General features: G+C 42.4%; 2 protein-coding genes across 5 annotated transcripts; one reads left to right on the forward strand and one right to left on the reverse strand.

Annotated features, from left to right (window-relative positions):
- Positions 1-1122: 1122 nt before the first annotated feature.
- On the reverse strand, positions 1123-20809 carry LOC126519821 (uncharacterized). Of its 2 annotated transcripts, XM_050169133.3 has the most exons (5): positions 20589-20809; positions 17429-19782; positions 12203-13403; positions 10917-11264; positions 1123-1209 (listed from the first exon to the last, which is right to left on the reverse strand). In XM_050169133.3, exons 2-5 carry the CDS (start codon positions 19777-19779, stop codon positions 1171-1173), a joined length of 3939 nt encoding a protein of 1312 aa, XP_050025090.1. In that variant the 5' UTR covers positions 19780-19782; positions 20589-20809; the 3' UTR covers positions 1123-1170. The 2 variants fall into 2 exon arrangements, with proteins under 2 accessions (XP_050025090.1, XP_054921519.1); XM_055065544.2 differs by lacking the exon at positions 1123-1209 and having other exon boundaries at positions 8394-11264.
- Positions 20810-20913: 104 nt separating this feature from the next.
- Positions 20914-25592, forward strand: LOC126519830 (transmembrane protein 134). Of its 3 annotated transcripts, XM_050169136.3 has the most exons (6): positions 20914-21223; positions 21332-21402; positions 21484-21560; positions 22103-22147; positions 22254-22307; positions 22656-25592. In XM_050169136.3, exons 1-6 carry the CDS (start codon positions 21008-21010, stop codon positions 22733-22735), a joined length of 543 nt encoding a protein of 180 aa, XP_050025093.1. In that variant the 5' UTR covers positions 20914-21007; the 3' UTR covers positions 22736-25592. The 3 variants fall into 3 exon arrangements, with proteins under 3 accessions (XP_050025093.1, XP_054921522.1, XP_054921521.1); XM_055065547.2 differs by lacking the exon at positions 22254-22307; XM_055065546.2 differs by lacking the exon at positions 22656-25592 and having other exon boundaries at positions 22254-22424.
- Positions 25593-26935: the final 1343 nt, after the last annotated feature.

The following is a 26935-nucleotide window of genomic DNA, read 5'->3' on the forward strand; positions in this document are numbered from 1 at the left end:
CAAACCAAAAAGTTTAGTTCCGAGATTATTGTTCAATGCAGGGCAAGGCTATTGCAAGTGCGGCCATTTCACGAGCCTTTTATCTCGCTTTACCATTACGAATATGTTGGGTGGTACAGCACTGGCCTCATAAGTCAAATGCAACATTTTCAGTTGCTGCAAATGTTTCACCAGTAATATGAAATTATGCTGCCTGCTCCTTTTTGCCATTGTGAACCTGATCTACACGAGCAAGGAAAGTGGGCAAATGGCGGTTTTATCTTAATTACCACAACAGCACAAGAAGCATATTTGGGGTAATATTGTTGGTTGATCATGTCTGGGAAAAACTCACTGTTGCATGATGTAGTACCCGGCACAATAACTCATTGGAATGACAGCCATAATGGCAACTGACTTAATTAGCCAATCAGTGTTGGCCAAAAGTGATATTCCCAAATATGATCAATCCAATATGTGCCCCATCATGTAACAAATCTAATGGAAAAGATTGCAAAGGTTTGGAACAAAGGGTAAGACGTTTCTCAAAGGCACTCAAAGTGATAGCGTTTTATGCCCCAATGCAAACTGGGTTCATCCATTGCTAGGGTTAACTTTGACCACCCGGTGTTTCTTAACACGCACCTAAATTTTAGTTGAGTGTTTCTCTGCTTCCACTGGAATGTAGCTGCCCTGGCTGGTGATGAAATTGGCAAGCTTGTGCTGTGAACAATACCGAGGTACACTGGAACATAGTAACTTGAAGTAATGAACAGCAGTTGCACAAAGGATGTTTCTGGAACCAATGTTTCAATAGGGAGGTTTGTCTTCGTCAGGCCAAGTCTGATTCTGATTTTCTAGTGCCACTCAAGCTTTGCCAATAAAGGTCTCACTTATCATGGATCGGAAGCTTAGGTGGCTAACATGTGCCTGTCTGGTATTCTGCTCGAGCCAACAGGAACAGAACAGGGTTACAATTCTGGTACAAGCAAGAGGGGCACATGTTTTTGTTTCCTGCCCGGAATACACTACTAGCTCAATACAACAAGAATGCATGCCTTGTATATTAAACAAAATATGCAAAATGCACTTTAAAAAAGTATATATTCTAGCCCTGAACAAAGAATACCACCAGAGGCTGTCAAAGCCGATGCTACCCAGATAGATGGAGGAGTCCAGGGTGAACTTGGGTTATCTGTAGTAGTGTGGAGGAGGCCGGGGCAAGATTGGCTAAAAGAGAGAAAGAAGAAAAAGCAATACATTTATAGCTTCTTTCGACTTCATACATATAGCATTTAGTCAAATCTTAAGAACCCACACAACCCAACAGAAAAGATGGAAAAAGAAGTAGGCTAATCTAACTAAGCACACCCTTTGTTTTTTGAATACAGGTCGTCAGAATTCAAGCCAATATTGTGCAAAGTCATTTAACATCTGAGATTGCAAACTGACTCGATGGTACAAAAGGAACAATGTTTAGGAGGTATTGAGTAACAAGTGCAGCAGATGATGTTGCAGGCAAAACAGCTTTATGTAAAGTGACTGCACATGTGACTATACACGAATACAGTTATGCTGAGTGGTAATTAACCTTGTCAACTACCTTATTTATCATCTTAAGTTGTAAATGAGCATAAATCATTGAATTGTGAGTTTACCTAGATGGAAGTGATAGCCTCTACTTAGGTGTACTTTTTATTTTATTTGCATCGAGTATGTCATTACCATAGTCTTTATGTGCATTACCTTGGTTGGCACATGCATAAAAAGAAAAAAAAATATATATGGGGTCCTAAGGTTCAAGTAAATACAATAGTTAAGGTGCACAATATAGCAAGCTCTTCCTTGATGTCTGGATTTCTGTGCAGCACTAGCAAGCAACAACATTTTTGTGCATCTTAACGTTTTTTGTGACAAACACAACAGGGTTCAGCAATGATTTCTTTACCCACATTTTTAAAAACCCCAGTCCCTTCAGTGCGTAAATAAAACAGCAAAAGGAAGGGGCAGACATTGTACAAGAATAAACAATCAAGAGATGGGAAGATAAGTGATGCCATATTAAAAAAAAATATCTTTCATGTACTAAAGTGAATTCTCAGGCTTGCTGAAACTTAGGATCTTAGGATTGCTAAAACTTAGCGAGAACTAAGAACACTGAAGAGGTTTATTGGCTCCAGACTGAGAGTAGCTAATGCGGTGGTCAAGCAGCAGCAAGAGTCCCAGCATGAGCGGCGAACCCCGTGCCAAGTGCTGGTGATGATGATTGGCCAGTGTTCATCGTCTTCCCTACAATTACCCCCACCAATGAAAAGAAGCCGTCCTGGCGACCTAATAGTTCACCATGATGAGTGGGCCGCAGTATGTCTTTAGGCACTGCACATGGACAATACCTCGCCCCCGAAAGCACAAGTCCGAAAGTGGAGTCACTGGTTCGATGACATAATTCATGGGAGATGTGCACTCGATGATACAGTAAGGGCCTTTGTACTTGGGCAGTAGTTTCAAAGAGAGCTGCATAGGCAGCAATTGACAGCCACACAAGTGCATCTGGAAGGAAAGTGGGCGTGTCGGTGTTGTCGGGGCGGCTGCTCTTCTGGCATTCCTGGTCAGATAAAGTTTAGGCCCATGCGAGTTTGCAGCACTCCTCAGCATGTCTCGCAGTGGCAGAAACAGGCACACGCTTGGATGCATCAGGCTGGTACAGGAGAACTGTGTCGTTAGTGTGCGACGGATGGCGGCCGTACAATATGAAAAATGGCAAAAAGCCAGTGGTGCTCTGTAGTGTTGTATCCGTAATTGACAAAGGGTAGAATGAGGTCCCAATTTGTGTGGTCAGAGGCGACATACATTGCAAGCATGTCTCCAAGCATACGATTGAAGCATTCAAAGAGCTTACTGGTTTGAGGATGATAGACGGTAGTTGTCTGATGAACAACACGGCACTGATTGAGGATGGCCTCGACCAACTTTGACAAAATGGTGCACCAGTGATCACTGAGCAGTTTCTGGGGTGGACCGTGGCAGAGAATAAAAGTGCGAAGGAGGAGCGACGCAACGTCGTGGGCTGTAGCTGCCGATAGGGTGGCGGTTTTGGCGTATTGTGTGAGACGTTCAACTGCGATGATGGCCCAGCGGTTACCAGCAGTTGTTAGGGGAAGTGGCCCATACAAATCAATGGCAACACATCCAAATGGCTTCGCAGGGCAAGATAGAGGCTGTAGAGCACTTGGAGACGGGAGGGGGGGGGGCAGCAGATTTGCGGCAATCAGGGCAAGAGGGAACAAACTTTCTAACATCGCTGTACGTTCCTCACCAGTAGTACCGCTGTCGAAGACATTGGTAAGTTTTTAAAACACCCGAATGGCCGCACTGTGGATCAGCATGGAAGGATGCGATAATTTCGGAGCGCAGGCTTTGAGGTATTACCAATAACCACTGGTGGCCGTATGAGAAATAATTATGTCAGTGAAGCAGGTCATCGCGAAAGATGAAATGGTGAGCTTGACGACACAGTGTGCGAGTTGTCGGTTGTGTTGACAAATTGGAGAGAAAGTCTATAAAGGAGGCAATCCAGCGGTCCTTGCGCTGCTCGGAAGCGATGGTTCCAATGCCAATGGACTAATTAGTAGACTGAGATGCTAAGGATCAGGAAACGTCAGGTAAGGGAGAATGTGACAGGGCATCGCTGTCAGAATGCTGGCATATATTTCAGTACAAGTAGCTGCTGTCAAATTCTTGTAACCGAAGTGCCCAGTAAGCAAGGCAGCCTGAAGGATCTTTCAATGATGAGAGCCAACAGAGTGCATGATGGTCTGTGACGACACCGAATGGGCGCCCATATAAATAAGGACGGAACTTATACCCCTGTCAAGCGGGCAAGTTAAGTGCACTTATGGAGAGTGCACTCGGATTTAATTGCACTTTCCCAAATCTAAATGTTGCAAGTGGAGTGTACTCGCAGAAAAGTGCACTCCGGTCGGAGTGCATTCATGGAACGCACTTTGCTGGTCGAGTGCGTAGCCTCGCCGCCAGTGGCTTCAACGATACAAAATGTAATGCATAGAAAAAGGACACAGAAGTTCATTCTAGCTGTAGAACAGCTTTTAACAAAGTAATCAGAACAGAACTTGCTGATATTCTGTTCTAGCAGGATCAAATGCCAACTCGTCGCACGCCATCATCTTGTTCTAGATTGGCTAGGCTTTCGTCTTGGCCGGCTTTGACTTGCAACACTCTTATGATAAAAATATTTTCGTTTCTTGAGTAAATATAGATTACGACTGTTTTTTATTAATGCTACAACTAAAGCAATCGCTTTTTAGAAGGCTTTTTTAAATTTTAATCTACATCTTCAGAAAATTAAGATTTTAGTCTGTCGCCATTTTTTTACTGCGATTACGCTCTGTTTTCCTGTTTAGCACCGCATAGCCTTAAGTCTCACTCAAGGTCCCGAAGGGCACTCCCCGTAAGTGCACTTAACTTGCCTGCTAATATACCAGCTGATGGTTAAACATTCTTTCTCTGTCGCACTGTAGTTGGTCTCGGCTTTTGTCAGTGTTCGACTTGCGTATGCAATGACGTATTCACCGAATGCGGGTTTACGTTGCGCAAGGAAAGTGCCGAGGCCGACACCGTTGGCGTTCGTGTGCACTTCCGTAGGGGCTGCTGGGTCGTAATGGCACAAAATTGGGGGTGAAGTGAAAAGATGGCGCAGATTTGTGAAAATGTCCTCACACACTCGTATGACCATGAGAAGAGAGTGCCATTGCTTCTGAGCAGCTCTGTCAGGGGCGATATGGTGGCAGCAAAATTTCCAATGAACCATCTGAAGTAGGAACAGAGTCCAATGAAACAACATAGTTCTTTTATTGACGTTAGCTTAGGCAATTCAGCAATGGCGTGAAGTTTGGTCAGATCAGGGAGGACGCCGTCTTTGGATACAACATGACCGAGTATTGTAAGCTGTCTTGCTGCAAAGCGGCACTTTTTCAAGTTCAGCTGTAGGCCGGCATTCGTTATGCATGTCAGGACACTTTTGAGCTGCTGAAGGTGAATGGCGACGTCCGGAGCAAAGACAGCATCATCGCGATAGCACAGGCATGTGTGCCATTTCAAGCCATGCAAAACTGTCTGTCATGCGCTCAAATGTTACAGGTGCATTACAAAGTCCAAAAAGTATTACATTAAATTGGTATAAGCCATCAGGCGTAACAAATGCTGTCTTCGGCCAGTCGATTTCTGCCACTGGCACTTGCCAATATCCCGACCACAAATCTAATGAAGAAAAGGATTCCGCACCTTGCAGACCGTCAATGGCGTCATCTATGTGGGGCAGGGGATAGACATCTTAGGGAGTGATCTTGTTAAGGTGCCGGTAATCTACACAGAAGCGAACAGAGCCACCTTTCTTCGTAATAAAGACAAGACAACAGGAGACACCCACAGATAGGGGCGTAGCCTGGGGGGGGGAAATATTTTTGCAGGATTTACAGAGTGCATGGATTTCAATTCTGAAACTTTAGAGGTATAAAGTTCTCATAAACTTTTGACGCGGAAGGTGCATTAACTTTTCCAAGGTCGTGCTTTAGATTTTCAATTCTAGAACTTTGTGGATTTATTGTTGTCATAAACATCTGACGCCAAAGGTGCATTGACTTTTCAAAACTCGTACATTATATCATACAACAAGACAACCCAGATCAACACACTATCAGACAAGTTGACAAGGCAAGCAGTGAGGTCCAATGAGACAAAACATTGTGGTGGTTCATTTGTGCCGTCATGTCACAGAAAATAACATTTATTTTCACCTGCTCCAAAGCATCCATGTCAAGACACTAAAGCCAGCAAAGGTATCTACGTTCATATTTATTTTTCTACTTTGACTTTTATTTGCGAGGACACATTGAGCCTCTTCAATTTTTTTTGTTCTCGCTACTCGCGGGCTGTCGGAGCCAGTCAGAGCGCATGTGTTTTTCTCGTGTTGCCCCGACCACAGCGCGGCGCACTTCGATGCGCATTCGCTTTTCTTTGGCCGAGTGTATTTTAACCTGGCAGTTTTGGACGCTTTCTCCGCTAGCAGACAAGAAAAAGAAACAATTTGAGTCGCTTGCTGCCATCACTGTGGGGACTCGATGGATTGCAACGCATTTGCTTGAGCGCAACCTCCCCAGAAAAGTGTCCCGCCGGTGTAAGATATCTAGCAGTATGCGTATGGTTCATTGTGGACCAAACGTCGCATGTTTTCTTCGATATTCCTTCGGTAGCCACATTAGGTGCCCAAAGTAGGCATTAGATTGTGGCCAACATGCTTTCCTTTGCGTTTTTTCATTTAAGTGCCCCCGCCCCACAAAGGAAAGAAATTCACAAAAAGGAAAAAAATTGACATTGGACATTGTAGCGGCGCAGGAAATTGTCGCATGGGGAAATTTCAATTTTGTTACTTCTTTTGCAGAAAGTACTGGGCCATGGGACACTTTGGTTGGTGGACACTCTTACTATATTATTGTGATAGCAACTATATGGACACTCCAGGCGTATTCCAGCCATCACCGTCGCCCTCATGCTCCGTATAAAGTCCAAGGGCGATAACATCGTGACCGTGCACCGCATGCTGCATGTGTGAGTGAAAGTGTAGGGGGTGGGGTGGGGGGTGGCATGGGTGAGCCGACGATGGTGCGGGGAGGAAGCTCGGCTTCCTCCCTGCAGTTCCGCTGCTTTTATTACACCTTTGAGATTGCTGATATTACCCTGCTTATCTTTCAGTGCATACATCTTGGTTTGTCCTATGCCAAGTTTCCTTCTCACTGATTTCAGGCTGCGTCTATTTCTTACGGCTACTTCAGTCTTTCTCATGTTATAATTTCGAATATCATTTATTTTCGCTTTGTTGATCAGTTTTGACAGTTCCGCAAATTCTATCTGACCTCTTGAGTCGGACACTTTCATTCTTTGTTGTTTCTTTATTAGGTCCTTTGTTACTTGGGAGATCTTGCCTACTGAATACAAATACTTAGTATCGAATATCGAATAGAGTATCGAATAATGGTATGCACATGCATTCATTAGAAAGTTGGTTCTTTTTAACATGTCAGAACATTGCAATTACATTGTCATTGGTAAAAAGAATAAACTAGTAAGCCATTACACTAAAAGACCGCGTATTTGGCTCACATTAGTTTTGGAGAACCGTGTAATTTCTGCTAGTTGTCTCGCCAACCTGCGCTTTATTATACCGCATCAATTTCCGGAAAACTCAGAGGCATTTGACGTGGTACCAGCCGTCACTCCTCACATTTTCTCTCAAGCAATAAGCTTAGGATTGGGGGTGTAACCTGCAAAAGAATGCACCCTCACTGTTTGCAAACCAGTGCCCCTTACTACTGAGAGGCTGGCTTTTTTGCAGAGCTCAGGCATCCAGTGGCTAAGCGTGTTTTACAGACGAAATTTCGCCAGCAGCATAAAGTATAAGAAAATTTAGCGCAAAATCAGACACACTTTCTTAGATTAGATAGAAATAAACGCTAAGAACCATGTTCGCTACAATACAGCCAGCAATATATTCAATTCATTTCGAATATTCGTATCCGATCGAATATTTTCAAATACCTAGTTTTTGAATCGAATACGAAGATTAAAAATATATTTAGTAAAGCAATGACCGGGGCTAGTTTTTGGACATTTGTGATTGTATTGCGCCTAGTATTATACTGACGAAGAACTTGATGAATGTCCATAAAAGAATATAAGTTGCGCTACATACGTCCATTTTGTTTTTTTATGTTCGTTCTTCAAGCTCTTCCGTCAGTATAATACTAAGCGCTATACAATCATGAATGAAAAATATGATATTCGATAATATTTTAAATTTTTGAACATTCGCACACTCCTAGGAAAAATGCTTTATTTTACCCTGTTTCAAAATCCACTATTCTGCAAAGCAAAGTTCTTCACCGAAGACATGGAGGAACTCTGTCAGTATCCACACTATACCACTATCTTCCGTTTCAGAATCATCATTTCCGGTATAAAGACTATCATCATTCTCTTCGCTCGAAGAAGAAAGTTCTAGTGCATCGCTTTCGCTCTCACTTTTAGAGGTGAGCAGTGGCTTTCTCAAGCATGTGACCCACATGTGAGCTGTTAGTGGCGGTCACCATCATTCCAAATCTGCCAAAAGGCACGCGATTCCAAAAACGTCTTTGAGCGCTGGAAAAGTGCTGCCATCTATGTAGTATAAAACAAAGACTGCAATAAATGCACCCATCTAGCAGTGACAAAATGGCTGCCATCTATGTTGTAGAACAAGAAGGTTGAATCAACGTGGCCTTCAAGGCACTGAAAAAGGTCTGACATCCACATTCATGCAATAAAAAAAGAAACGAAAAGAGATTGAAGTAACCACGGATTTCAAATGCTGCCACTGCAGCCACCTATGCAACAGAAGAAAAACTAAGTGGATGTGCTATGTTCGTTTAAATCGCTTTGAAAATGGGGCTATTGTCATCACCAAGCTGAACTCGTTCAAAACACCTAACTCTTTCCGTACCGTGGTCATTGGGCACTGTTACCGCACTAACGATGGTTTGAAACACATCTTTCAAGACTTTCGTGTTGCTCATGTACACACTGCGCTATCGGACATGAAGGAGGAGAACTATATTCTTGTTTTCTAAGCAGTTAACTTTTCTTCCCCCAGGCAGTGATTTCGAATGCGTTTTGAAGTTTCGTGAATGTCAAAGTAGAAAGTAATAATGGCCGCCCGCTATCGATAATTTGAAATGCTGCTTTTGAGACCTTCTGCGCCACTCACGGACACACTGCACCATTGGACGTGAAGGAGGAGAATTATATTTTTGTTTTTCAAGCAGCTCGATTTTTTTCTTTCCAGGCGGTAATTTTTGAACGCGCTCCGATGTTTTGTGATCCGTCAAAGTAGAAAGCAAAAATGGCCACCTTCGGGAGCCACCCACGCTTCGAAAGATAGCAGATCTCGTGATTCTGCTACATCTTCAACTGACTTTATCGATGGGTCGAGCAGCAGTAAGTTTGAGGATGCTGCCTTTTCGTCTGGCTTTGACTCCGAGAACGATGATGACGCAAACCAGCCTGGAACATCGGTGGCCGCAGCCCGGCAGACCTAACTGTACTGCTTGCAGTTAAATTTTTGTAGTGGAATACCTGCTCAATGAAAACTTTTTTTTTTTTTTTTGGAAATAGTGCCTATTAGGGCAACACATTTTGTTATCTCATGATTTTTGTTATTTTTCTTAGTAGGTACAAGTGTGACTTTACTAACTTTGTTCTATTTTATCACACAACCTTGATTCTGGCAATTTGTATCTTTTTTTATTACACAAATATCATTATTAAAACTTTTATGCATGAGAAGTGCATTCATTCTGCTTTTTATTTATGTATTACATCAAATATTGAGTGCAGTAATTCCTTCAGAAAAAGAAATATCTGGCGTAACCTACAAAAAATGCCTATTTTCCTCATGGTAGAGAAAAAGTTAAGGGGCTAACTTATAACACATAACCCGTTGATTGATGTGGCTTTATGTGCAAAAGCAACACTACAAAAGACATTGCAGTGAGGTCCTAATGTGCACCAATATCTTCATATGCAAGCGTTTTGCTGCGAGCGACAGTTATGAGCTAACAAATGCGCCAGTTGTGGTGATTACTTCATTATGCTTAGGTTAACATGTGGCAGGATCCAGTGTAAGAAAGATATCTTAGCACGTATACCACAATGGCACGATTGCTTTGTGTGAGCTAATGGACTCTACCTATTCTCATTAAAATGTTCTTTGAAATAGAAAATTGTTTTTATTCAGTGAAATTAAACATACTTACATTAATGTCACTAAAGTGGAAATTTGGCCTAATTAGTTATTTATGAACAGCACGTAAAACTAGGGACATCGCAAAATGAGACAAAGTGCAGACTTTCACAAAGCAGTCAGCACCTGCAAGTTGTCTCAAAGTCATACTCTTCATTCTATGAGCCGATATAAGATGATATTTGAAGCAAAGTGTACAAAATCCTGCTCAGCTACAATGAAGAACTACATCAGCTACAATGCATGATTGAAATGTAATTCGGGAAATTAGAAAAGTGTGTAGTAAGACCATAAAAAGGTTCTTGCATATATACATGTTTCCAGGAATTCTTAATGTGTTACTTTCAACTTTGGCCCTATCTGGCCCTTGCACTAATATATACTAAATTCCCCTCAAAGCTTTTCAGCATGAGGCTCTTTTTCCAATTCAAGTGGGAGTCTCTCTAAACACACCAAGAAGCTGTGTGCTCATAACTACTGTTCACAATAACTAAGACAGTCAGTATTACCAGGGTCTGGGGCTTCTGGTAGCCTACTTCTATTGTAATTCTGTCACGATGGCTGGGAATTGAACCCATAACCTTATGTCCAGCAGCAAAATGTCATCACTACTAAGATACCACAGTGGATGGTTACAGAAATTGATTGCTGTATGGTGACAAATGAAACTTTTTGACTTGCACTCTAAAATGCACAGAGGCTTTGAATAGACTGGCAACTTTGTTATTTCGGAAGAGAACCAGACAATATGAGCTCAGTGTCATGAGAAAATCAATATGTTGACCAAAAAGTGCAGAAACATCATGCACTTAACATGTGCTGAAGTCTTGCCACAACCAATCACAGTGCATTCGACTAGTGTCTACATGAAGTATGGCCTGGGAAAGAATTTTCCAAAAACAACTTCAGCCATTAATGAACTGCTGCTCACCTGTTTAAATTTTTGGTATAATTGGTATTGAAATGCTTTTTTTTCCTTTTCTCTTTCTTCCTTTCTTTTCTTCCATTTGCCTAAATATTAGGCATGCAGAGTGGGCAGCCGAACAAATTGTGTCAGACAGCTGAGGATTAAAAATAAGACAGACACCTGCTGTGTTGGCATGGCTTGCCCAGGATGTGCCTGTGGTCCATTGAGGGGTGCCCTGCCCACAAAGCGAGGGTCTTGTGGCACAAAGCCTCCCCAGGGAAATGGAGGAATTGTCGCAGGTGGGCGCAAGATGTTGGCGGCGATAGGTCTTCCGACTGCCATGGGGGGACCACACCACTGGAGAGGTGGTGGCGCTGCAGCCACTGCTCTGCCTTGGAAGCTTGGTGCCTGCACCACACGAAACCCTGGCACGGCCACACACAACTGCCGACTTTGCTGGTGCTGGGACCACCGGACATCCTGCAGTGTTGTGGCTTGCACCAGAACTGGTGCAACACTTGTGGCAGCCTGTAAGAAAAATTGCAACTATACTTAATTTGCTACCCAGCAACTTGCTACCTCCTCTATGGCTTGAAAAGATCAGTGCACATTGACCAACTGACTGTGCCCTCATCAGCAAACTTCGAAGGACCATTCCACAGGAGTTATAAGAGCACAGCACCAGCAGTGACAAATACAGTCTCAGGCACGCACTTCAGCCTGCAGGATTACATGTGTGCCCAAGTTAGGCCTTGAAGTCTAGCATGGGTTAACATTCATACGATATCCCCATGATAAGGTGTTTCTAAGATCATTGATTTCTTGGCAAGGTCATTCAGAGGAACTATTTCGTGTCTTCAGAATAGTTACGTACAAATAGCCGTAAATGCCTATTATGTGTGCACTAATAATTGTTCTTTTCTTTGTTTCAACCCATCTGTCTAAGCTTTCAGCACCACAAAAGAATGTGCCAAGATATTTTCAGTGCACCAACTAAAAGATAAATTCAAATGCACAGCCATAATGAGAAGAAAAAGCACAATACCAAACATTATGAAGATGTGAAGACTAAGAAGTATAATTTTAGTGATGCACGAAGTGAAAGAAGGAAAACAACCAACAAGGAATAGTAAGAAATTTTCAATACTCCAAAAGGGCTTGTTGGCATGGCTGGGCCTTGCCGACGGACACAACTGCTTGACAGCTTGAGGGAACTTGCATAAAACATGTCAGTACATGTCCTGTCTTCATTGTCAATGATGTGCTACCAATAAGGAGTAATGTTCTGCTCTCTTGCACTTTAAGTGTTTTTGCATGTATGTGATTGAGGACTCTGTTGAAAACGTGCATCAAATTGTAATTATTTGGTGAGACTTCATCAAATCTACCAAATATATATACATTTTAAAAAATATTTAGCCTTCTTCCGCATATTATTAAACATTCAAACTGCTAAGATTATATACCTGTACTGGTGGCTGTCCAGGTACAGTTTGCCCAGAAACCGTGCTCACAGGCTGAAGTGCTCCCGCAGGCAGCCTTGGCAACAGAAGTCGGTGGGAAGTTGTCATCACAGTTGTGGATTTCAATGGAGCTGCTACAGTCCTTGAAGTTGCATCTGTTGTCACACTCCTAGACACAACAGGGGAAGTGTGTGTCGAGGACGTCTGTGTGGACCTTGCGTCAATTGCATGCCTGCTGTAACCAGCAGTTCTTTGTTGCTGAGGTGGCACTGTTCTTGCAGCTGTGCTACTCATATTTACAGTTCTCTGAAGCACAGCTCGCACTACTGGAGCATTCGTGGGCTGTTGTGACACAGTCAAGTTGACACGCCCACCAGATGTGGTGCTCACTGCCAGTGCTGCTGGTTTGGCTGCCGGAAGAGGCAAGTGGCGCTGGCTGCCCTTGCCAAGCTGTATTACAGCCACCTGTTCAGACGTCCTGGTTGCAGTCTTATCAGCTGTAGACGCTCTTGCCGGTGTGCTTGTTATGCTCAGGCCCGAAGGCACGGCAATGACACTGTCCCTGGACACTGATGCCGTTTCACTAGAAGCAGCAGTGACTTCTACAAGGATATTTTTCAATGATGAACTCCCATCTGCAGCAGCATCCTCTTTGGCTAGCTTTTCTCTCTGTTGTACTGGCACGACCGTCAGACCTGTGTTACGCTGGAGCTTTTGAAGAATGCTGTGCGGGCTTGCCCTAGCAGTTGAGGCTTGAGGGTCTGATTTGGTTCCTCCCACTACAGATGTGCTGGTGGTGCTGGTGGTTGTGGCAGATGACACAGGAGCTGAAACTGATGTTGCAGCGGGCAAGACAGTCACATTCACTGGTAGTGCTGTAACCTTGCTACTGCATCCTACAGTGGCCACTGGCAACAGTGAGATTTGGCGGCCGAGGGATGCCGATGTAACAGATGACACTGACAATAATGGAGATGTGGCAACGCTGGTTGATGTTACAGTAGCTTGTCTCAAAGGCTGTGCCTGTTTGGCCTCCACATTGACAACCTTCTCCCTTGCATCAGCATTTGTGCTTGGAGCTTTGAAACTCCCATTTGCAATCTGCTTCAACTCCTTTAGTAATGTAGAGACGCTTGGGTCATTGCCTTGCTTCTGAATAGGTTGGCCACGGTGCAGTTGTCTCTGTGTGATGATCTGTAAGTTCCTGGTAGCAGAAAAAAAGAAGAAAAAGGTAAGTCATTTACTGTGTTGAACAGCTACATGTATTCCCAGGGGCCATTCCATGACAACTGTCACAGCCTTGGCACTCGAGCATTTCATTATTTTCAGAAAGTGAATGGCTTTTCAGAGTAATACAAACAATCTATAAAAAGGGCATTTTGTGAGAAGAATTTAGCAATGTGAAAGCCATTTATATTTCTTCATAATGCACAAAACTAAATATGGCCTAAAGCAGTCCCTAAAGATATACTGTGGCTTGAACTACAAACAGTGCCTTGCACTAGTCTACACTCATTGCTGCCTCACCTAAAATTGGATATCAGGGTAAATCCAAAAATCTTTGCCCCTATTTCTTTTTAGCCAAGTTACGGCCGTAAATGCAAAGTCGACATATTCATTCTCAGTGATGGGCCTTTTCTGTACTGACCCAGCCTTATCTGCCGGCAGCTCCACAGCACGGTGCTGCTGTCAGTTGCTGAAGGTGGCGGTTGTGCTTCAAACATCTATGGCATACGAGCAATGAAGTGCGATTGGTTTTCTATGGAGCAAGAGATGAGTGCCCATCGAAATTCACAAGGAAATGCAGTCCACGTATGGGGGAAAGTGTCTCACTTTGAGAAGTGTGAGGTGGCAGTGTTGTGAGTTTGCAAAAGGCCATGAAGCCGAGGCAGCAGTTCGACGGTGGTTCCACAGTCAGCCGGATGAATTCTACCACAAGGGCATCTCAAATTTAGTGCTGCGATGGGACAAATGTCTGAACCAGTGTGGGGTGTATGTGGAAAAATAATGTAAGGTATGTAGGATAGTACGTATATTTGTAATTACCTGTATGTATCTTATTCTGGCCAATAAAAAATAGGTGCAAGGACTTTCTGATTTGCCCTCGTATAAATGTTGATAACGTAATATTTCTCTGTTCCTTTACATCCTCAAATATAGCGAAAATTTGGAATGCTTACACAGTGTCAAGAAAGAAAAAGAAAAAAAAGAAAGGCAGCTGGATTTTATGGCCCAAGCATTTTCTCAATTTATTGCCAAGACACGTACACTTTATTAAAATTGTGTTTAACACTAAGTAACGCAGACTGCTGTAAACAAAAGCTTTGGGCTATATTTAGGTATTTATTGAATGCCCTTAATGAAATCTTATCAGAACATACATCTGATAAAACAACGAGTTGACTTCGTGCGCAGAAAGCTCTGTTAATTTTTAAGCACAAGAAACGGGTGTGCAATTATTTGAAATTTCAAATACTAGTCCAATACACTTTGTTACTGAACTTGTATTCGATTTGGGAGTTCAATAATCAAAGTTGCAAAATATTCGTTTCGGCCAAATATTAGAATATAATAAATAACACCTATTAATGTCTCCACGAAAAATTCCAGATGCAAGTGGCGACTTCTGAACAACACTGATGCAGGGGAGCCATAAGAAGCATGAATTGAACGAATGTATGCAGTAGCTAACTTCTGCAAAGTAATTTCCAGTTATTTAATAAGGATGGCTTGCCCTTAGGGAAAGCAATTTATTATTTGGATAATCTCGCCATATTTGCATACTTTTCAAACTATACTTGGTACTGTAATTTGCTCTTTGCACTGTGTTCCTTCCACACCTGGTGATGTGCTGTTCCTGTGGTTCATCACTGTCATTGTCATGGTGTGCCATATACCATAATACTTCAGTTTCTCATTTCCAAGCTTTTCAGTTGACCAGAAGTCCAGCTGGGAACAGCATTAGTGTATCAAAGTGTAAATAAACCTTTTTTTTTATCCACAACAAACCTCACACAGCCTCTATATTTCTCTTTGTTTAGTAATGAAAAAATATTCAGTTCAATTTTATATTTCAGAGCTGTTTTTATTAAATATTCACAGTTGATTTGATTAAGAAAGCTTGCTATTCAAACACCCCTAATAAAAATATTACATCAGTTCACATCCATGACCAAAAAATAGTGCACCACATACATGTTTATGCGACCAGCTGTCAAAGCCCACCACGTGTGCTCTTGACCAAAATATAGTGCACTGCCTATAGTGGAAGCACAAATGTGCACAAGTAGTATGTGATTTGACATAAGCTTGAGTCCACCAGCTTTACTCACAATAAGTGAAGTAGATGTTCTGCAGAAAACATTGCAGTTCAAAAATAACTGCCATCTGGAAGGCGTGGAGTGAGACATGTGTGACTGCACTACTGGTGTAGCTAGCGCAGCGTTGCCTTTGATGTAGGAAACAAGAGCATAGTTGGTAGTGGCCTAACGGGTAGTGTGGTCATTGGTAGTGGGCTTGTTTATGCTTGGAAGGACACAGCTGGTACCTACTAATTGTGGAGAAGCAGCAAAGAAAGCTTCGCTTGAACATATGATAGAATGAATTATTCCAGCTACACGATACTGACCAATGCCTTCGCACTTGGATTTGAAGTAAATAGCCTGTGGCCATGGTGCATCACAAAGCAGTGAGTTCACTTTGTTTCTTTGAGGACACTAACATAAAGAATGAATATTGACTGCACAACAGTGCCTGTAATTGTCTCATTCGTATGTCTGTGCGAAAGTGAAACATGCTTGTGTTCTTCTGACATCCACGGACTTTGCTTCAGGAGCAACTTTTTGTGGGAGACTTCTACCCTTGTGCCGCTATATTTTCTTATGTTTTATTCAATTATTAACCAAGGCAGGCATTTCTATATATTATTGATTTAACCAAGTGAAATGTAGCTGCTGGCAGCAACCAGTGACAAGTATTCCTTTATTTTCATCTTGATAAAAAAATTATTGCAGAACCCATGTCATGATACATACCAACATTAATGCGATTGTAACTGAAACTATGTAGAGGCACCTAATTGCCAATGCTGAAGCCCATCAAGTATAGTGTGCACGCAACCAGGCTCCTTTCTCGCACTTCCCACTGGACACACTGTGCCATCCACAGTGTGTCCGCTGCTGCAAAGTCTGCAAGTGGCATGTTTGTGAATAAATATTTTGAGAGAAGATTGTCTATGTATGATGCAGATTTGATTCTGTGTAGCACTGGAGAAATTTTCAAGAATTTGTTTTTGTCATTGAAGAGTGCCACATACTCACTGGCACATACCTAGTAACTCTAGTTGGTGTCACAGAGATTCATTTAAGAGCGGCACAAACCCAGTGCCACATGCTCCGTGACTTAAGTTGGCATCAAAGAAGTTCACTGAAGAGCAACACATACCAAGTGTCACATACCCAGTGACCCAAGCTGGTCCAACGGTTGGTTTCGAACCTGGTTCCCTCAGCACAGCAGCCTGACGCCTTACTCATTAGACCATGGACTACCCAGTGACCCAAGTTGGCAGGAAAACGATTAGACACAGACAGACAGACAAGCAGACATGGGAAAGTGCGTTAAGTATCCTAAGAATGCTAATCCTATTAAAGGAAAGGGGGAAGGGTCTCTTGAGTGGAGTGAATCGTTGCAAGAAGCTTATAAGGTTGGTATACAAAACCTGCGTGCATCACCTCGTGCGGGAATTCACAGGACTGAGGACATTCTGGGACAAGTATAGACTCAAGGTTCCTTCGAGGACTGGGTCCAGCTATGAGCTTCCATGGCGAGCCATACTTAGCTCGATCGCCCTTTCTCTTTATCCATTTCCCAAGGAGACCTCGAGCCATCATTTAAATATACGGTTGAACCTCAATATAGCAAACATTAATATTTAAAGAATTATTGGACATAATGAAGCAAATATAGGATGTTTCTCACCAACATCAGCACGTAACGAATGTATTATAATGCATATAGGGCATAATGTAAGTATTTGTATGTCGGATGTGACTTTGTGATAATGAGGTTAGAATGTATTATTTTGTCTTGTACATGTGGAAGGCTCTGAATAAATTTGGTCACCTGGAGTTGTTACAAGCCTTGAAATCTCAATGCTTAGCGATTTTTGCATCATAGAACTATGGTTTGGTACATTATAAAACAATTTGATAAGAAGGAAGTTATACTCACGATGCTGTTGTACTCCTTGAGTTGGGCTGCTGTGTAGTACTCCTTGAGTCGAGCTGCTGATTTGGGATGCTACACGTTGACTGTGATGACGATGACCTGTCACGTTGGAGACCGATATGGCTCTCCAGGTTTACACGAGCTGTTGTAAGTGCTACTGCTCTGTCATTCCGGATAAATGACATTCCTAACGATGCTCTCCTTTCGTTTGACTGTGAAACCACTGGCACTGTGGCAGTAACAGCCCTAAATCCTGTGCATTCACGTTCTCTTCTATTAGCAGCAGCTACTAGATGCCTCCATGTTGTTCTTGCACGATTTGGTGGTGGATCAATGGCCACATTGGAGCACTTTCTACTGATGGTACTCAAGTCACACTCATTTGCACTGTTCACCCGCTGTGAAGGTCGATGCTCAGCCGAAGGAACTTCTTGGGCAATAGTGGTCTTCTCAACTAAGACTTTGGCATGGTCATCATTTACTGCAGCCGAAAGTCGTCGAATAAGTGCTCTAGTAGCACTATTTGGTTCCTTTGCCTCCGTGCCAGAGATTCGATGGCTGCACAATGCATTTGATGGGTTTTCAATTCCCAAAAGAACAAAAAAGCCAGATTCTACAGATAGCACTCTGTTCAATTGCTCAGAGCGGCAAAGCAATTTTTTCAGCAGTACAAAGATTTGCTTAAATGCTTGGCTTTTTTTCCGGAGTGCTGTGACAAGCATGGTCTTGAATGCTTCTCCCATCAGATCCAGGCTTGTCAAACACTTTTCTAGATGGCCTAAATATTCTCCTGTGCAAGCGAGAATCGACTCTGCTTCTATGTCCCAACTCTCCAAAATGGTCATGTTAGCAAACAGGTCAAGTTCTTTGGCTGCTGCCATGCAGACTCCTGTCATGCCTGAAGTAGCTGCCACTTCATCTTCATTCACAGGGCTGACAACATAGCAGTCAACATCATCACTGGTGAGATCTACAACATCCACCGAACATGAGGTGTTGCCATTATTCGGTTCACCTGTAGATGAATCAGGTGGCATGACTGTTTTTGCAGGCGGATTGGGTCCTTCTACTTCAGGGCTCAGCACAAGTGCATCTTCGGTGATGTCAATAAATTCAATGCTTGAAGCGGTTTCCTTTTGCTCATCATCGCACAGGTCATCATAACGTACTTCAGCTGCGGTGACTTGTTCTGCAATTTCATTGGGTTGCACAGACGTGTACTCGGTTTCTGCAGATGCTGAATTACATGGCACTGTTTCTGCCTTGATGTTTTCAACACACTTATTGCCAGAGTTGCCACTGTCCGCCACCAGTGGCACCTGTTTCTCAGCGCACACTTCTGAAACTATGTGTTCCAAAGCAGTAGAGCACTCCTGCAGCATGTCACTATGACACGATCCTTCATTTGACATTAATGCCACAGTTTCCACACCAACTGAGCTGGCTACTTTCGGCTGGCATTGCTCTGCCTCATCAATCTCAGTGTCTGAACTTGTGCAGTTAGCAGCATCGATCTCTGTCCTCTGTGAGCCATCACTTTCTTCAAAGTCTTCGTGGTCAGTGTTGTACGACTCGGTTTCTTGGTTGACCGAAGAATCATCAGAGGTTTCTGTTTCTTCCACAGTTGATTCTTCTGAAATACTGCCCGTGTCCCCTTTCATTCTTTCACTTGGTTGGCCAACATGATCTCTGAGCCAGGCCTCAACATTGCCTTCAGTAATAGTGTTCTGCTCAGCATCTATGGATTCTTCACTGACAGCACCAGATTCTTCATGCAAGTCAGTTACCCTTCCAGATGATGAAACAATTTCATACTTTTCAGATGGCCCTTTGCTACTACCCTCTTCAATATCTTTGCCAAAGACAACTTTTGTGTCAGTGTTTTCATCCTTTTCAGGTGCACTGGGTGACAGGGCATCCTTGGAAATCTTACGTATCTTGATCTTCCGCAAAACCTTGTTTGAGTCAAGAGACCTTCCTCTCTTGTTTGGCTTAATCTTTACCTTAACTCTAGGCTCAACTTTGACCTTGACCTTCAAACTCCGATTACCAGCTTCTGTCTTTTCCTCAAGAGTTGACGGCAATGAAATGCTACGGCTGTACATTGGCAATGACATTGGAAGATGTGATGGGGTTACAGTGGTGAGCTTTCCAGTCTCACGTGCAGCTGGGGACAACACTGTACCATCACTTTCACCACACTCTCCATCTTTAGCTTTGCTTTTCAACTTGCGGTGCTTGAAGGAGTTTCTGTGTTGTAAAGACTTCTTTTGTTTTGTTCGGCTGTACACTTGTGCAATCTCGTCAGGCAGCCTTTCAACCATAATGAGCAAGTGTCGCTCATCTGTGGACATCTTCTGTTGGGCCAGAAAACGAAGCTAGTGTGTTTATACATTCACAACACAGACAAAAGAAATAACAGCAAGTAAAAGATATTAAAACGCGCTCATACATAATACGAGAGGTAACGCGAATTGTGCATCATACATAGCATGGAATTTTCCTTCTCGTGTTTGCTACATTGCGTCTAGAGCGCTTTTTAACTGCAAAGCTAGATGTCGAAATAAACGGTGCGTGTTCTCACTGTACAGGCAATGAACGCAGTTTTTTCTTAAATATCAGAAATGCATGGCATGGAAGCAAGATTTTCCATCTTGAGATTACGGCGCTGGAACGCTGAAATGTGCTCACAGTACGCGGGACAGAGAAGTTGCAATGATATCCAAACATATAGCATACGGCTTATTTACTGTCAAACAAAATGGTAATTCTGACAGCTAAATTTTCTGATATCATCTTCAGCAGAGGAATTGTACTTCTTTCTAAAGAAGTATTGTGGCCACCTCCATTCGGAGGTCGGAGAGACTATCAGTACGTGCGGCAAAATTTTTTTTAGAGAATTCATAGCTTTCATTAACACAGCACGGATAAGCACTTTTATCGCTCATCCCAAGAAACGCATTCTTTTTGTTTGCAATTTCTTGTTTTCAACGATAAACACAGAACGTGTACTTTCACTTTGTCCACCAGTAAAACGAAAAGTTCAGGACGCGCACAGCGCGAGCGGGAAAGATAAGGCCACATGCACATATATCTAGAGTATGATAAAGCCATCGGCAATAGGGATGCAAGAACAAAAATTAAAAAAATGCTTGTACAATACCTTTGACGACTATAGTTCCTTCTTTAGATTGAAAAATTAAGCTGCTAGAGCTGCTCTGATGATGACAGAACTACTGGATAGCCAACCGACTTCGAACCGACTGGATTCGCGGATCTTGGATTCATCGCGCAAAAGCCATTTACGAGTTCTTTTAGCTGCAGCGCCTTAGTACAACTTTAATTTCATTTTTCACAGTGTAGAAATTTGTTAATTTTCGGCGACAACCTTATTACATGCGAGAGTGGTTAGGACGGTAAGGACAACTGAACCTAAATAGTCTTCAAAAGTGGTAAAGGTAACGGTCATGACGTAATCCGTGACGTTGTGTTGCGTGCATCCACCGCATGCGCATCCTCAGATGAAAGAAAAGACCAAAATAACGTTTAGGGGGGGCCAACTTAAGCAGGTGCGAGAGTGAAATGTCTGGGAAGTCTAATTTCACAATTGACGATGCCTTTGACCCAGACGACGACGACATTGTCCGCACGTACGGTTCTACTACGGAGAGCACGCCGCTGAAACCACGGCAAGACATGACAGCGACCGACAGCGTCGCCGTTCGGGTCGAGGAACCCAGGGACCGAAACAATCGGAGCAGCTGCAGCAAACCTCTCAGGCTGAAGCTTCCTGAGGAGGTGAGTCATCCGCACTGACAGGCGAGTCGTGCTCTCCGCGATGACAGTAGGCTGATGTCCTTGTGCAACTCATAACGTAGGCACAAACCGCTTGTAATCAATTTGCAGAACTTGTCAAAGGATAGCGACTCCTTGATCCAGTGTGACCAGAGCTTCCAGAAATACGACGCCAGGGATGGGTAAGTGGTCGGTTTCTGATTGGGATCGCTTACCAGCACTCCATACCACTACCGTGCACTTATGACTTCTTAAACGGACAGATGGTGGACGCACCCCAAAGTGCGCGAAAACTGGAGAGTGATGTTGGCAGCTTTTGGCCTGTTACTCGCTGGCCTAGGTGAGTCGCATTTATCAGTCTCTTACGATTCACGTCTCGGGATTATGTGTTAGACATAATTAGCGTAGCAGTTATGTAGCCAGCTTGTCAGGCTATTATTCAGTTGTTCATATTGATCGTGTGAAAGTTAAGTAGCATTGACTTGCACGTTATGCAACACGATCATTCACAAGAGTATTTCCGAACTGCTGCACAAGGTGCAGCAGACAACTTGCATTGAGCTTTTCTACACCTTTTTTGCATAAGTATTATTAATACAACCACACTGCTTTGCCTCGTACTTCTAGTTTCGTTCGCATAAGAAAATGAAAATGGTTGTAGGAATTTATTACATTGCCAGGAAACGAAAAGCTAGTTGTAAACGTATGACTCACAATTTGTTGGAACCCTTTTGCATAATATGATGTATGTCAGATGCTTGCGAAATTGTATTCACCAAACAGCCTTTGTAATGTTATAAAATGATCAGATGGATAATGTTTCCTTTCATATTGGGCAAGGGCGTATGAAGCTATACTTGTCTTCTTGGTATGAACTTGCAGGCCTCATCGCTACTGGGATAGTTGTGCAGATATTGCCAAGAGTTGGTAAGTATATGCTACTGAATGACCTCAGTTTAATTTAGCTTGAATGGTTATGTCAGCAGGAAAATGTTGGCACAGTGACATTAACGTGGTTCCGCTGCATTCACAGGCGTCCAAGGTCTGGTCTTCTTTATTGCTGGTGCCATCTGTTTCATTCCTGGAGGCAAGTTGCCTTTTGCTAAAAGTAAAAATATAGTTGTTAACTACCCAAATGCTTGCCCTAACACCTGTACTTCAGCAGCTCTAATAAAACAGCCATCACTTATGTTTAGTAAATGAACTCTGTGCAACTTTTTGAAAACGGGTTCCCAATTCATACACTGCTTAAAACTATGTGGAAGCCCGATACTTCCTGCATACAGTATTTAAGATGAGCTGCTCACTGTTAGCTGTATATAACCAAACAAGAAAGGGATTTTTAAGAAATAGTTTCATGCAGCGTTCATCTACACTGCATTATACAGACCATTCCCTTTACTAACCATAACTTTTGCAATTTCTGTTTTTACAGCATACCATGTGGTGTATGTGTACTGTGCTGTGAAGGGGTACCGTGGCTATGACTTCTACAATCTACCATTGTTTAACTAGACTTTAACTGTGGGCGATCTGTGTTGACTAAAGTGGACCAGACTGATTTTATGCCATGGAACACAGTCCACTGTCTTCCCTGCATTATTGTCTTTCATCATGTTTGGAGGCTTTGTGCAGAGATCACTGGCAGTGAAATGTTGAAGAAATTTAAGCCAAAGGAACTGTTATGTGTGTGCATATGTTGTGTTGTATTTATTATAAGCTGTGTAAGGTTATCCTTGACTGTGTGTCCGTGAAGTACAATAAGCCCCTTGCAAGACTTGGTATTTATTAGGGGAGGGAAATTGCTTATTTGCTCATCGAGGCCAAGATGCCAATTTTCATGGAAAGCAGAAGAGAATTGGTATCTGTGATTTTTTTTCTCCCTGCTTCGATAGCATGCTGCACCCTTCAAAGCATGTTCGCCATTTGTAGTGGGTTGTGACATTGAACTATGACATTTCTCTGTGCTTGCTAAGGTCTTAATCCAGGACGCAGCGTCCATGCACATTCAGTTCAACTGTGCCAGCAGAATGTGAGAGCCAAGTGGCCATTATGGTAGAAGAAGCTCATGAAGGGTTTGAGTATTGCTCTGTGTAAGTGGGGGCACACAGTGGCAGTGAGGGTCTTTGGATGCCAAGTCGTAACATCCTGAAGTTATTTTGTGGCAGCTCAACTCGAGATTTAGAAAACTCGTGCTTAAGTGTGTGCTGTCTTGCCTTTTCAAGCTGAATCACATTGCAGCTATGGCTGCCATTAGTGACGCAGGTTTACAGTGTGGTGCAGCTCTCAGATACATGTTCTGCTTGATGTCCCGCAACTTATGTTTGCTGTCGGTGTATGGTAGTGAACTGTTGTAATGCGATATTTGTATCCATTCATTCAATTCCCAATGACACAAGATAGATGTGATTGTCACAGTGCATCTGATGGTCTACACTAACTCCAGGTTAAAATACTCTTTGGCTGTGTGGCTAAGTTAATATCTTGTGAGTCCTCATTACTAGGCATTTGAGTGTAGCAGCAATTTTGCTTTGCCATCATCATTATTTTCTGATCCTGCCATTCACATTACAGGCAGTAGAGCTTTCAGTGGGTGGTATTGCATTTTGTTATCTGCATTCATTATTTAATTATATTGCATGTCATTATAGTAGTGATTTACTGTACGAATAACTTTTTCCCCTCGGTGTTTAGGTGGAATTGTCACCCACACCATATGTTCATAAGAACTGTGTGAGCTACCTCTGGGTGCAGCTGGTATGAAAGGCTTCCACTGAATGTTGCACAGTGCCAGGTATACATGGTCCTTTTCTCTGAAGTGCTGGCTTGTTAGCGCTCAAACTCCAGATGGAGCTGGCATATTTTGGTGGGTATTTTCTTATACCACATCTAAGTAAATTGCTCAGCTGGTTCACCCCAAAATACATCAAGTATGCATCATCTGCTATTACAGAAAAAAAGAATTTGCAATACTGATGGTGCTATCTCCCACTTTGATGGCAAAACAAGGCATGCATCATGTTTTGCCCTATGAGAGATAGTTCCACTGCTCTGTTCCTGAAAATTCTAAATTTGCTGTGCAGCAATCTTACAGACAATGCACATTTGTGATTTATCTGTACAAAACAGCTAAGTAATGCACCCAAACGTTTTATTAAACTGAATTTGCTGCAGAATGCCACCCCTGTGTGTAATTCGAGCACCAATGAGCGAGCGGTTCAACAGAAGACTTGTGTATATCTGGTGCTCCTTTTAAGCAGCACTCAGTATACATGTGTTGTGTGGTGTGGCTTGCAACATTACAATCACATATGATTGTGTGAGGCAAGTTATTTCTAGCCAACATATTCTGATTGTGTGCCAACATTTACTTTCTTAATGTTCCTATGATTGATGATTGTGTATTTAAGTTTACATTTACCACATTGGTAGTGTTGCTATTTATATACCCTTTCTTTGTAAGCAGTTGCATGCTTTAATGGTGAATAGTAGTTGCACCAGAGTGTATGTGCTCTTGTCAATGCCATTCTCCGTGCAACTGAATCCATCTAGTCTCATCACAGTTGCAGCCTATGTTTTGAAATAACTAAGCCTTATGTTGTACACTCCTATTTTAAGAACTGCCGATGTTTAGAAAACAAGCTGTAATGCTGATAACTGTTTAGGACTTGCAGAGTTGGCCAACATTGCAGGGACAACCTTGCAGCTTTTACAGGCTCTTGAATTGATAAAGAAAAGAAGGCAGTATGCACAGGCCATATTAGAAATTAGTGGGACTCGTATGGGCATGTACATTGTCAGCAGTGTGAACATCAGGCCCACAATTCTAATGACCATGTTTTAATTTTTTCAGGCCTTAAGAAAAAAAAAAGCTCAAAATATTTATGCGTAGGCTCAGGCATTTTAAATTGTGTCATCTACAAACTTGTACTTATGTTTTACTGACTTTAAAAGTTTTACCAGTAAAGTGCGCTGTTTCACACTGTATGCAAATGTAGTCAATGGAAATATTTTCTCTGATGTCAGAATTTCCCAACAAATTTTTCGTAGACTGCATGTCTATTTTTCTGCATATTTTGTGTGCTGTAATGGTGAAGTGTTTCCCTCACATTTCTCACATGTAAATGGAAAGCACAATTCCTTTTATGGGTTATTGGTTAAGGCTTTGCATGGAATAGCCTTTCGAAGCCTCATGCCCTCTTTGAACCCTTCAAACGTGTGAACTTGGGGACTTCACTATGGCCAAATACCATGCAGAATGTGGTGCATTCCAGCCATATTATTTTGATAAAAATGCTCACTGTTGATCAGAGCCTCATGTACAATTATTTGGGACAGAGCTGTAATAAATACAAATTCTTTTACCTGTGTATTTGGATTGTCTTCATTAATGTCATGACAGGCAGGATGGGCTTGATACTGTTCCTAGCACCTCCACAATTAAACATCAGATTTAGTACAAATGCACACCGGTAATAGGCAGTTATATTTTAAACATGTAAAGATCTTTCTGAGTGCTGGTGTTTAAGGTAACCCTAGCCAGCTTGTGCTGCTGCAATTTGAGGCTGAATATAAAAAACTATATATACCATATGCTGCACTCTCTCGCTGCGGTGGTTGCTACCACAGATATCTGCCAGCTTACTTGCTTAGGAGAAAAACTTGTTGGGCTAGTTGATAAAATGATGCTAAATGGACAGAAGGCACAAACATGCTAGTCTTGCCTGACCTTTTTGTATGTGCAATTATTTAACAATACTTTCTTGTTCACAGTAATTTAGTGCCTGTTAATGGAATCTTGTTCACAGTGTCCCATGATGAAAATCTGGAGGGGTTAAGGACATGTAATAGATTGTCCAGGTGGACATATCCCTCTCGTTCATGCTCCCAGGTACAAAGCAACACAATGCAATTAGTGTCTAAAATATGGCACCCCTCTAGCTGCAGTTTAGGGTCATTTCTTTATTGTTTGTACAAAGAATATTAATGTTACTGCTTGGGCCAAAATCCTCTAGCCATTTAAACAAATTTTTGAATGCATCCTTTCCTTCTAAATTTACTTTTCAAGTTTCTTCAACTCAAGTTATATATCATAGCAATGTTGGTGTGGATATTATCTATCTCTTCATTTGTTTTTTGTTTTTTTTGATGAGGGTCGTAATGAAGGGACCATAATTATTTTTGTCCATTAGGCTATGCATGCTCTTCAGTGATGGTGCCACTCTCTTGGCGTGCACTTGGAAGGGTTCGGATACATGTGTTTGTATAAATGATGTACGATTATAACCTGCATGCATGAAGCATTGCATATATTCCCGAGACCCCTTGCACATTATATTGCACACTGCCTTCAAATGTTTTCATTATTAATTTGGAAGTGATTACATAGCATATCCATTCCAGAGATATCAGGTGCATGTGGAATTGTGTAGCAGTATTTGAATGACGTCCTTGCCTTCAGCTATCGAGAAAATTGATGCTGATTTGAAATGGACTGTTGGTGTTGTTACAGACAACAAAAGCATGTGTGAGGTCTGTTTCAAATACCGTGAGATCACACAAAAATCTAGGATGCAGCATCAACATGCCAATGCACCGCATGATGTCACATCTTCATCTATATGTTTAGGCAAAGAAAAGCAGATTTTACCATAACAAATATGGAGATGGTTACTGTCCACATACATTGGGATGCAGCTTTTGGCATTTAACCAT

Source organism: Dermacentor andersoni, chromosome 3 (assembly GCF_023375885.2).
Source record: "Dermacentor andersoni chromosome 3, qqDerAnde1_hic_scaffold, whole genome shotgun sequence".
Taxonomy (NCBI): domain Eukaryota; kingdom Metazoa; phylum Arthropoda; class Arachnida; order Ixodida; family Ixodidae; genus Dermacentor; species Dermacentor andersoni.

Bases quoted from the DNA above. Each gene is read 5' to 3' on its own strand.
- LOC126519821 (XM_055065544.2), bottom strand. From the start codon at position 19,779: ATGTCCACAGATGAGCGACACTTGCTCATTATGGTTGAAAGGCTGCCT. The intron at 13,404-17,428 runs GTGAGTATAACT...TTCTGCTACCAG, and splicing joins TCAAGGAGTACAACAGCATC to GAACTTACAGATCATCACAC. The intron at 11,265-12,202 runs GTATATAATCTT...TTTTTCTTACAG, and splicing joins CTGGACAGCCACCAGTACAG to GCTGCCACAAGTGTTGCACC.
- LOC126519830 (XM_055065546.2), top strand. From the start codon at position 21,008: ATGTCTGGGAAGTCTAATTTCACAATTGACGATGCCTTTGACCCAGAC. The intron at 21,561-22,102 runs GTGAGTCGCATT...ATGAACTTGCAG, and splicing joins CCTGTTACTCGCTGGCCTAG to GCCTCATCGCTACTGGGATA. The intron at 22,148-22,253 runs GTAAGTATATGC...CTGCATTCACAG, and splicing joins GCAGATATTGCCAAGAGTTG to GCGTCCAAGGTCTGGTCTTC.